At 43.2% G+C, this 12,637-nt stretch overlaps 1 protein-coding gene across 1 annotated transcript in view; it reads left to right on the top strand.

Annotated features, from left to right (window-relative positions):
- Nucleotides 1–11,131, top strand: part of CHUK (component of inhibitor of nuclear factor kappa B kinase complex) — an 80,209-nt gene extending 69,078 nt beyond the window's left edge. The window contains exons 19-21 of the mRNA XM_038409688.2: nt 424–560; nt 7,853–7,952; nt 9,919–11,131. Of these exons, the coding sequence (XP_038265616.1) occupies nt 424–560; nt 7,853–7,952; nt 9,919–9,945 (264 nt within the window). The 3' untranslated portion in view covers nt 9,946–11,131. The remainder of the gene's footprint in view (nt 1–423; nt 561–7,852; nt 7,953–9,918) is intronic.
- The last annotated feature ends 1,506 nt before the right edge of the window (nt 11,132–12,637 follow it).

The raw sequence follows: 12,637 nt of genomic DNA, 5'->3' as shown, positions 1-12,637 counted from the left end.
GCTACCCCTTCGGGTCCTGCAGAAGTGCAAGCCTTGCATCTCCTGGCCACTTGCCTGTTCAGTTCTGAAACCATATACAGCTCTTCCCAGCGAGGAGGGTTACTATAGTGCATGGCCTTGGGAGGGCGAGTGCCAAGGTGACTTCAGCTTAAAATGTACAGTATGTGCAATATGGGTGAGTTACTGTGGATGTGAGAACCTTTAACACTGGCAATTCATCGCCCTTTGGGGCTTGAATTTGTTGCCTTGATGCTTCATTGCCATAGCTTTTGCATTAATGTACATTTATCTTGAATGATGCTTATAATGCACTAATCACAGGTCTCTTGGTTTGTATACACAGTATAAACCCAAATGAAGCAGGACTAAAATCTGTGCGTCCACTGAATATGTGCAATGAAAATAATTCTGCTTCTATCCTAGACTCAGAGTTCTGCTCGATCTCTTGTGAGTTCCAGCATTGAAAGTGCAGCCACCCCTCCAACTGCTACATGGTTCCCGCCGAACTCCTCTGGCAACATACCCCATCCCCTCTCTTCTATGGCAGCTCCTCGAGATGGGTAAGAGTCAAGGAGGGGAGGCTATTGCTAAGACCAGTCTGCCTCTTTTCTGAAGAATATACCTATTTTATATGCAAGAGCTCTGAAAGCTTGCCCTCCCTCACTGAGTTGTAGTGTAGACAGGCTCCAACTGCGATACATTAGCATGTTAGACTTCTTGAAAAGCACACAGCTTGTGTGCTGCCTGGTACGTTTTGGAAGAGTAACTGTGACTTTAGACATACCGTTGTGATGGCCATGGTGTAAGAACCAGAATAGAATAAGGCTGGCCTATGAAACACTGTGGACCACAATCCACCCTCTCTTTTTGTCCAAGTCCTCTTGTCGGCAGAGGCTGCCTGGCCTTTCGTTAATTCTGATTAAAGCTGGCCGCATTCGGCGTCCATTGCAGCTGCAGTAGCCTGAATCTTCAGTTCAAGTGGACTCTGATTGTTCAGTGTCTCTTGACTGATCTGGAGCTGGGGTCACTGAGGTCGCCTGGGCTCAGGGCAGCAATTAACCCGTGATCTTGAGCTCCTGTTCAGTTGATTGTTGGTGCCTTTTCTGAGTATGTGGAAGGACAGAGTCCTAATACATCTCGTATGTTACCACCATACTGAATATCAGAATCGGAAACGAGACTGAAGTCTTTTCTTTTATGAAACTTGCTGGCCCCGACTGCGTCTCTTGTGATGCTATGGGGGTCCACCCAAACTAGCAAGGGGTTCTGGCACTGCCTGCTTCTGTGCTGTGCAGCTTTGGCTCAGAGTCCACATACCAGCAGCCTGTTCACTGCACAATGATTTCACCTTGGTTTCCGCCTGCCTGGTTACTCCTTGCAGGGTGACACCAACAGCTCTTTCAATTCTGAGTCTCCTCAAAACAGTGTCCAGTTGCTCTCTCGGATACCCAGAAGTTGTATGTGCTGCCTCCAAAGAGACAGAACACACACCAGCCTGTTAGTTTAGCTGAGGACTTCACCCTTTAGTAGACAGCACTGAGATGGTTTTGTAGTAAAACGAGCAAGTTTTATAACAAAGAGCACATATTTAAGTGATAAGTAAGAATAGAAGACACAGATGTGGTTACAAGTAAAACAAAACATGCTTTCTAGTGACTAAAACTTAACTTCAGCAAGTTCCCAAAGGCTTTAACCCACTTAGCTAAAGGTTCCACCTTTTTCAGATTACCAGGGCTCTGTCCTCTTTTGTCTGCCCAGTGATGGATGCCAAAACGGTTTTATGCTTCTGCTTGTATTTCCCAAAATCTGTTGTCTATTTCAAGAGCTACGAAGGCTTCCTAGAGTGTGGGCTCCATCCTCCATCATGATAGCTAAGCGGTCTTCCCCTTCGCTCATTTAGCTTGATGGCTTTGTTAACTTTATATGTACATGTACTTTTCCTCCGAGATGTTACCTGGCTCAATTTACTCTGGAGATGCAGGAAAGCCGGTGAGATGACATTCCTTTGTCTAGGAAAGGCTGGATTTATGCACTCCTTGCAAAACACCTATTTTCAGCACACATCTATCATTTACACCACCTGTTACATACATCACGTGGTAATATTAAAGATGAGCATGTTACTGGTTTGCATACTTTACATGATGCCTTGTATTTACATATTATGACAACACTGTGTTGAGGCAATGAATGTCAGACCTGATGTGAGTTATGGTATAGTATGCCCTCTGCCAGTTGGCATTGAGGGACTTCCTGGGTTACACCTAACAACTGTAAAAGTTCTTGTCTTAGCTCAGAGCAGTGTGCTTCTTTGCAGGCACCCTACAATGCCGAGAGCATATCTTTAAAAATGGGTAGCTGCTGTGTTCTATTTGTTGAGTCTGTGGTTGAATCTGGTGTACCTGCTGTCTCACCAAAACTAGCTTTTTCTTTACTTTAACTAATTTATGTTCAGTGAATCTAGTCAAGTTGTACCCTGGCAGAGGAAAAGTAATGTGCGCCTCAGAGTTACTCTTAGGCCACTGGAAGTTGGATCAGGAATCTCTTAAGTTGGGTTTATCTGTGTGAAAAAGATTCATGTGATGTCATTCACTCTAGAAGCAGGACAGGTTCTTTTCTGTGTTTGGGAGTTGGCTACTCACAGAGTGGTGCAGACAGTGTCTGCTTGCCCTATTTGGAGTAAGAGAAGACTATTTTGGCACCAGGTATCACCACCTCCATTTTGTCTTTAGAGTGAAGATGCTTGCTAGCAGTCATACAAGTTGCCCAGCACTGACATCTGCTCTATCTGAAGCACTATGAAAGAAAATAAATCAAAGGGCAGTTCATAGAGTTAAAGGCCAGAAGGGACCACCAGATCACCTAGACTGATCTCCTGTATGTCACAGGCCACCAGTATCCGCACGCTAAACCCAACAACCAAAATTAGACCAAAGTATTACAGTCTACAGGAGACTAGACTAATTAGATGCCACAGGGAGGGAAATAGGAAGGACCAAGGTGCACCAGTGCATAAGGCATGGTAGGGAAATGGTGGGAGATAATCCTGGCAAGTGAGCCACACTCCATGCTGCAGAGGAAGGCAAAAAATCCCCAAAGTTATTGTCAGTCTGACCTGAGGGGAAATTCCTTTCTGACCCTACCTTTGGCAAAGTGTTCATTCAGTTTTTGGGCCATACATATATCTTTAATCTCCTTCCCATCTATGCTACATAGCAGCCTGACCTCATCCTTCCTTATTCTCTTTTTATTTCTAAAGTCATATGCAGTGTTGTTGTAGCCATGTTGGTCCCAGGATATTAGAGAGACAAAGTGGGTGAGGTAATATCTTTTATTGGACCAACTTCTGTTGGTGAGAGAGAGACAAGCTTTTGAGCTTACCTGAAGAAGAGCTCTTTGTATGTCTCTCTCACCAACAGAAGTTGGTCCAATAAAAGATATTATCTCACCTACCTTCTCTCTTAAAAAAAAAAAAAAAAAAAAAAATTTCTTTTAATCTCCTTGACAAGAGCTAATTCACATAGACTTTTAGCAGTTCATTTTATTCTTACATTTCTTAACCTCCAAGATGTCGCTTTCATTCCCAAAAGGTTCTCTGCTTACTATTAACTTTTTTGAGGTGGTTATTCATCCAGCTGGGTCTGGAGTCTTTCCCTACAAGATTTTTTTCCCTTGCTTGGGATGCAAATTTCAGACAGTTTTTTGAATAGTTGATCTGAAGAAATTGCAAGCCGCCTTGATTGCTAAGTCTTTGAGCTCTTTAGCCCAGTTGATTTCTTGAATTAATTCCCTTAATTTTCTAAAGTTTTCCCTTTTGAAATGAAAAACCATAATTGATGCTTGGTTTTGATTATCCTTCCATTTAATCGAAACTGAATCACTCGATCCAAGGTTATTTCCTACGACCAGCTCTTTTATGATTTCCTCACTACTTATCAAAACCAAGTATAAAGTTGCATCACCTCTTGTTAATTCAGTGACAAGTTGAAAATAAAAACTGTCATCTATCGCATCCAAGAATACCTGGGCCATATCAGCATTAGCAACATTTATTTTTCAATCTCTATCCAGCATAGTCTCCATTATGACACAATTCCCCAAAGTATTTATCTCTCAAATAATATTAGAGATCTCTATCCATATCTGAGTCCAGTCCTGGAGATCTGTTGCATACCCCAACCATATCCTAATAGAACCTCTTTTACAATCCTTCCCCAAAATGATTTTGACCCAAACGGATTCAGTTTTGTATATGCTATCACATTGTATTTAACGGTTTACTGCATCATTGATATAGAACTCTATCCCTCCACTTTTACCTTTATTCCTATCTTTCCTAAACAGCGCATATCCTTCAATGCCTGTATTCCAGCCATGAGCACTATTCCACCATGATCTCTTATCCCTATAATACCTGGTTTGGCCTCCTGCACCAGTAGTTCCAATTCCACTGTTTTATTGTCCTGACGACTTGCATTCATGTTCAGGCATTTCAGTTGTTTCCCTCAAACCTCACCCAGTTTTCTAGCTGGATTAGGTATATTCCTTTTGCTAACTGTAACACCTGCCTGACTACATTGCAATCAGGTGTACTGATTTTCTCCTTGTACATAGTTTCTTCTTCTTTCTGTCTTTCCTTGTGGTGTTCCATTCTTCCTCGAGTGCTTATCTATATGTGCTCCACATGCACTGGAGATCAGAATGCTTTAGTCAACAGTGTCCGTTGGCTGCAGCTGCTTCCTGCATAGCCTCAAGCTCCTCCCCTATAAAAGGGGATGGAGTGACCAACTGACCCCTCAATTCCTTTCACCACTTTTGACTGTGAGATAATGCCAACTGACAGTGCCATCTCATCCACTCACACATTAGTTTATCTATAAATAGTTTAGTTAGTGGTAGTTAGGGTGTATTGTAGTAGTTGATGGGTTTTAATTTAATAGTATTTTTTTTATTTGGTTTGTTTTTTTCCAAGTAGGGGACCTCCTCGTGTCTGTTTAAAATTGTTGAGGTTTTAAATGTTTGTCATGTGAGGCTGTTATGCATCTTAATAATGCTCACTCCAAGGCTATGTCTATACTACGAACTATGATCGATTCAAGTTACATGGGTGTACAGCTGCCAAAATTAGTACATCACTCATGCGCATTCAAACTTGTCTGCTTGCATCAGAACTGCGTGTACTCACCAGCAGTGCTTGTGTCGATAAAAGTGCAGTGCGCCACAGGTAGGTATTCCACTGTGTCACACCCCACTGTCTGGCACAATGCCTTTTGGGAAACTTTTGCAATGTGTTGTCAGATAGAAACGACTTGCCCAGAGATCTCTGGGAGCTGGGGGCCATGGTCCCAGCATGCAACTTTCTCCATTCGATAATGCCATGCATAGCCTATAATTTTCATACCATTTTTTAAAAATCCCACAAACCTGTGCAGCACTTCTTGATGTTTCCCAATTATGTCTACTTCCTGGGTGAGTGAGATGTTAGGAAATGTTTAAGGATTGCAAGTCCTTATCCAAAGAGCTGCTAGATCCAGAGAAAACTGTCTGAAAACTTTATTGGTTAGAGAAATCAGCGAGACCTGCTTCAGATGGTAACATTACCCAAGGTACAATCTGGACAGTTGAACAGCTTTGTATCCATAACTCTTTAGCCTGGGGTGCCTTTTACACTGTGGTGTTATCAGAACAACCAATTCTTGCCTGTTCACGCAGCCTTCAGCATGCAGATTCACTCCCAGCTAAATAATAAGCACTCTCACCAGTCACTCATACATATAGGGCAACACCCGCAAGCTCTCTAGTCCCAGCCTTGTTCCCGCAGAGATGTGCATCTTGTACTGCTCAGTACCTTTTTGAACAGTGCCAGATCATAGGAAGTCCATCATTTCATCAAAGGAAAATGATGCATGTACTTGCCTTGTTATCCCAAATGGAGTTTCCCACACTTCAATCCAAATACGCTGGTTAAGATAAAACAGTAAGTTTATTAACTACAGAAAGATAGATTTTAAGTGATTACAAATGATGATGCATAAATGTCAGGATTAGTTACAAAAGAAAATGAGTAAAACGCAAGCTAATACTTAATTTAACAAGCTAAGTGGGGCCCACCTGGTGGGGACATCCAAGACATCTTGGAGAAAATTGCTACACCTTTAGAAATCAGGCTTGGCTCCCAGTTCTCTGAGAGTGTACTTGGCAGCAATATCAGTGTTTCATCCCGCTATCGAAGGGAAATCAATTTGTTTCAGTGCCATGGTGATGAGATTTCTGAGAGGACTTCTCCACCTACATTTTTCTGGTCCAAGAGCCAGTCCCTTTATGGGACCTGAATATGATTTTTAACAGCTCTATTGGAGCCTTCATTCGACTCTCTTGCATCCTATCCTGCCACCTCTTAGAAAACTGCATTCATGATAGCCATTACCTCTGTCAGGAGGGTGGGTGAGTTGCAGGCCCTAATGGTGGGGCCTCCTTACATGCAGTTCTCCAAGGACAAGGTAATGTTCCAACCACACCCAAACTTCTTATCCAAGGCAGACTCTGTTTCGTTTGCACCAGGCTGTGTATTTGCCTGTATTTTTCCCTAAGCCGCATCCTTCCCTGGAGGAGTAACCTCCATACGTTAGACTGTGGTTCTTTGACATGTGATGCAGACATGTATTCCAGGGGGCGTGTGTGCACCCCACATGCCGGAGACTTTTGCCTAGCAGTACTCTTAGACTGGTAGCGCTCATGTCTTTTTACAAGACATTGCCACCTAGAGATGGTCCGCACAGAAATTTTGTCCCTTCATGCAATCCGCATACGATATGAACAAGCGAGGCAAGCATGAAACTGTTCAGTCCTGCTCAGATAAAAGGCTAGACAGATGTGTATTCCACAATGGACCCTCTGTCCCCTCTGCATCAGTCTTCCTCTGGACGTTTGGTGCAAAGGAACTGAGCGTTGTTGCTTGCGAATCACCTACCTGGTGGAATATATTCATCTGCATCTACTTGAAGAAGAAACAGTTACTTATAGTAACTGTGGTTCTTTGAGATGTGATGCAGAAGTGTATTCCACAACTCGCCCTCTATTCCTCTGCATCAGTGTCTTCCCCTGGGCGTTCAGTGCCAAGGAACTGAGAGGGGTTGCGGTGGTGCTGCCTCATATAGTCAGGAGAGGGGCTACAGACATGAGTGCCACCCCTCTAAGAGTACTGATAGGCAAAAGTCTCTGGCCTGCAGGGTGAACGTGCCTACCTGGAATACACGTCTGCATCACATCTTGAAGAACAACAATTACAGTAAGTAACCATTTCTACATCATGCAGTATTAATGACCAGAGGGGTCACCAGTTTTTATAAGATGCTTTTTGGATAAATATTATGACAGCAGCGTTAAGATGCAGTGAGTTTGGCAGGCCTGGTAACCATTGTATTTACAGAACAGTGAGTCTTTTGCCATTTGCCATCAAGGGGCTCTTAAGGTCATACTTGGTTACTCAGAATTTTAGAAATTGGCTGCTTCAGATTAGATCCCAGGTAATTCATGATATTTCTGCTCATCTTTGAGGTCTCCGTATTATGGCATCTCTTTGGAACTCTGCTCTGTCCTGAGTGAAGTGCAGGATATTATTGTGCAGCGAATCATTCCTTTGATCCACTTAATCTTTGCCCTGTGGATGGTGGCTGGAAGCCCTTTGTCAATCCCTTGGCATCAGTAGAGTGGCATGCCAAATACAGTTGCAGAGTAACTTTTTGAATTGCAGATAAACTGCTGTAAATTTATCTCCTCCTCTCCCTGTTCTCCTTCCAGAGGAGTGGGTCAGTCACAGTTTAAATCTGCCCCCTTATACCTTTTTTTATAGGGAAGTTTTTGCCCGTGTGATAGAAGAGAATCTGAACTATCTGGACCGCTTTAGCACTATCATTCAAGAGGCAAAACAGGAGCAGAACAGCAGCATGATGGTAAGTCTGTTTCTATGATTCAGAGGCTTGATTTTCAAAGCTGTCATTGGCTTGGAAGCTTTAGCTTACTGAGCACATCTTAAAATATATCTCTGGTCCTTTGTGACAAGTCAGGCTACTGCTGTCAAGCGTATATGTGCAGTGTCCCGGTGAGTTGCTCACAAAGGATACCAGGTGCACTGACAAAAGCATCCGCTAAGGAATCCTATTCCTGGCTCTGGAAATGTGCAAGGTAGATGGGCTATTCAAGCAGGGATGTGGCAAGCAGGGGACAGTGGTGGGAGCATTATCTCTCAAGATCTTGTTATAGAGTAGAAAGAACTGCCTGCAGTAAACCTTTTTTCCTGTTCCTGAGCCCTGTCCACCCTTTGACTTGACAAGAGCAGAAGGGGCAGTAGGAATGGGCTTAAGGTTCAGAGGGAGTAGGCAATAGGAGGAACAAGTAGTGTGACTGGACAAGTATGATGTCAATCTGGGACTTAGTGTCTGAGCAGAAGGATACTTCACCTTTCTCTAAATAATGAGAAACTGGAATTCATAAGTCATTGGGCTAGGCAGAAACTATGGGCCAGCTAGTTCTTCTCCTCCTATCCTTCCCCTTGAGCAGGCAAGGCCCTCACCTGTTTCAGCCCATCTATAATGGATGAAATGAAGCTGTTCCCATGAGCACTCAGTATGGTATCCAGACTAATGATGATGATCTGTTTCAGATGCCACACTCTCTCCTGGCAGCTTTTTCTGTTGCAAGCTCCTTATGCAGTTACATTTATCTAAATGTCCCTGATGTGACCTTGGGATTAAGATTTCATTTATCTCCTCCAACTGTGACATTAAGCTACTCTACTAGCTAGAATGTTAGATGTTCCCTTCAATACACGTTTCCCTGAGAATGATTTCCTATGAAGCCATGCTAAAATCTACATATACAAAATGCTTCCGCTCCTCACCAGCCACTTGAGAACATGTTAAGGGGATCACTGCTCTGACCCCTATAACCTTTGTGGCAGTTGTGTAAGAGACCAGTAAAGAATTTTCCCAACACAGGAACAGCACATGGCCAGTATAATCTGCCCTTTGTGGACCCACAAACCCTAGAGTAGGGTGGGGTAGGGAGGTAGAGTAGCCAAAGTGAACACTGGATTCTTGAACAGCCATAGGCAGCCCTGGGGAAGTTACTGTAAGTTAGATCAGCTCCCAGGGCAGAGCCCAGTTGCCCAGAATCTGGAGGATGAAATGTTATCTAAAGCCTCCTTGGCCTCCTCTCCTGGGCTGCTTTCAGGGGCATAGCACAGAATCTAGCCTTTAGGGTTTAATGTTTGGTTTTGATGACCCTGTGTTGCTTACTACTTACCTTATTTTCTGCTAATTTACAAACCAACTGCTTATGAATAGCTCTGACACTTTATCAAGTAATGCTGCTGAGACTACGACCAAGGTCCAGTTAGTGCCAGCTAATGTGGTCGGTTTGTGATAGTAGGGACTGAGCTGACACCATTAATTCATGTCATGTGGTTACCCAATAGCCTTCAGACAGTAAGGACTTCTGGTCCCTGCTGATCTGTGTCAGATGAAACCAGTAGCTTAGAGGTCAAAGGTTAACTGTCTGCCAGTATACTGAGTTTCAATAGCTCACAGTCCCTGGACATAAAATTCCTCATTTCTGGCTTCTCATCAGTTCCTCCCCAATGCTGAGAATAGATTCAGGGTGACTTCTTTTCAGGCTCTTGATCCAGAAAGTAGTTGCTGTTTGTGAAATGTCAGAAGCCTTTGAAATACCTCGATTAGCTGTGTTTGTTACCAGCGGGTCTTGGATAGTTAAAACACTGCCCACTTCAGTCTCTCCTTATAATTCCAAGACTGCCATCAGTGAGTGGTTTTGGACAATGCGGGCTCCCAGGCAGGTGGTTGTTGATTTGAAAATTGATAAGCTGATTGAACTCTAGTTGCTGTTTTGCTTCTTTTCTAGAGTCTTGATTGGAGTTGGCTGAAATAATTAAGGAAATCAAGCTGGCATTGTTGCCATCCCCAATATGTCCATGTGCTCGAGGTTGGCTGACAGTCTGCGATGAGATGAAACAGCCCAGTATCAATGTTGTGGTGTTGATTCCACACTCTGCTGATTCAGGACTGAATAATCTTCTCTCCCACTGCATCTGGATGACAGTTAGTTCTGCAAGAGGCATTTTGTGTTTTGTAGATGTTAGCAGACTTGATTATAAAGTACATGGGCAGCAACAGAGACCCTACCTTGTATGTTTTGCTGCTAGAGGCAAATGTTTTCCAACCTGCTGCCTCATTTCAAGCCTTTTAAATCCATATTAAGCTACCTAAAGAAGTAGCCTGATTTTCAGAGATGCTATGTGATCCTGGCTCCCACTACATCCCTGGGCACTGCAGATGCTCAGCACATTTGAAAATGACACCCTTTATATTTAGAAGCTTTTTAGGCACCTGGGTTTGGTTTGAAAATGTTTGCAATGGCCAGTCTTTGTAGCAGTATGACCTGTCCATGCAGTCTGTGCCTGATAGGCACTGCTAAGGAAGACAGCTGTTGCTCTGACTGATGAGCTGAGGTTAGAGCACTATTTGAAATTTTCTGTCTATGGAGAACCTCTCCTGGTGGGAGGTACTCTGCCTCAGCATTTGGCGTTAATTTGTTTGGTGTTAGAGCAGCTGTGAGCTCTAGGGGAAGCAGAGGGGGCAGGTACCAGGGAGGTGTTCTCCTTATTTCCTCTGAGTAGGGAGAAGGCAGGGAGTGCCTTCTAGGTGCAGACAGATATCTGCCTTAAGTGGACAAGATGCACAGTACAGGCAACAGCAGTATCTGCAGTGTCCTGCTGGGGTGCTGGGCTACTGCACCCTCATCTCCTGGGGCAGGCATCTCGCATGCAAAATGACATATTACTTAAGTTATCTTGCACCCCAGCCCTCGCTAAATCCCAACCATCTGAGCCCTGGTCTGCGGAATGCAATTTCTGATGGATGAAAGAAAAACACTACAGCCATGGCTTTCCACTCCTGATGTGCGCTCTTGTCTACCAAGAAGCAGTTTTGACAGGTGTTTCTTACTGATCAGAAAATGCTCCCCAATTCCAAACAGAATTTTATTTCCACTGGCTACTTTAAAATATTTAAGACTTCTATTTGTTCATTTGTGATAAATATTATATTATGTAGAACCTCTTTGTGATTCTTATTCTGTTCCAGATTTGCGTCATTTTAAAGATGCTACCCTCAAATGGTTTGACTTGCCAATGTTCTGTTTGGGCAGGATGCAGGATCGGAAGGGTAACAGGCTACCTCTTGGACTTCAGTTTATGAGCAAGATTTTCAAAAATGGCTAGTGATTTTTGGTGTGCAACCCAACCTCTTTAACAGAGGGCAGGTGCTCAGCACTTTCTGAAAATTACGCCCTTTTAAGATGTCTTAAGTTGGGCATTCAAAAGCATAAACTGCTTTTGAAAATCTTGAATCCATGCTAGTCTCTCTCCATATAAGGCTGAATTACTCTAAAACCAAAACATTTCAAAACCAGGTAGCTATGAAGTAACAAGTTCACGTCACTTACCAAATCCAAGTATTGAATAGCAAGAAATAAAAAGCGAAGGAAATTGTAAATTTCACATCACCCACAAAATAACCAGCAATACACTAAGTGGGCCTCCATTCTCTTGCCTTCTTGTGCAGTCATTTACATCTGTGCAAAGTGGGTGTACATTTTACATGCACTTTGCACCAGTATGAGTGATCAAGGATACAAGGCAATAGAGAATGGAGCTCACTAGTAAATGAAGTACAAAAAGGCATTTTTCATCCCAAAACAGCAAACTGAATTCTGATCAATGGGATTAAAATATATTCGAGCACTTGTCTAAATGTCTTCTGTGTCTATACCTCTTCATGCGGGAGATGAAGCTCTCTGATCCAGAGATCAGAACATTTTTGCCAGCAGTGTCCATTGATTTCATCCGTTCCCAGTGTAGCCTCAAGCCTCTCTCCCCTTAAGGAGATGGTCAGGCCATCTACAAGGGGATGGCGTGACCAAAGGACCCCGAGTTCCTTTCACCACTTCTGGCTGTGAGACAGAGCCACCTGGATATGTTACATTTTGTCCACTCACACATTACTTTATCTCAGTGGTTCCCAAACTTTAACAGCCTGTGAACCCATTTCTCTAAATTGTGAACCCCCTCCCAAAAATGAATATTTCCAGGGATTTAAGTTTAAATTTCCACAGTGTGATGGATGCTCTTGCTTTGCTCTGCATAAACAAAAGGAGTACTTGTGGCACCTTAGAGACTAACAAATTTATTTGAGCATAAGCTTTCGTGAGCTACAGCTCATGCTCAAATAAATGTTAGTCTCTAAGGTGCCACAAGTACTCCTTTTCTTTTTGCGAATACAGACTAACACGGCTGCTACTCTGAAACCTGTCATTATGCATTGCTCTGCATAGTTCTTGGAAGTCCGGAACCACTGGAGAAAGATGAAGTCTCAGGTCTGGTTCAGCATCAAGTCTGTTTCTGTATTTGGTTTTCAGATGTGCATATGAGGAAAACGCTTTCTCGCATAAGTACGTTGTTGAAAATGGTAACAAAACTGCAGCAGTTTTTTCTGCCAGAAGGGGGTATTCGTTTCTTAAATTCAGCCAAAAGTTGATCAATGACAGATTTCTGAAACTCCTT

Source organism: Dermochelys coriacea, chromosome 7, assembly GCF_009764565.3.
Source record: "Dermochelys coriacea isolate rDerCor1 chromosome 7, rDerCor1.pri.v4, whole genome shotgun sequence".
In the NCBI taxonomy this organism is placed as follows: Eukaryota; Metazoa; Chordata; order Testudines; family Dermochelyidae; genus Dermochelys; species Dermochelys coriacea.
This window is presented reverse-complemented; position numbering and strand designations above follow the sequence as displayed.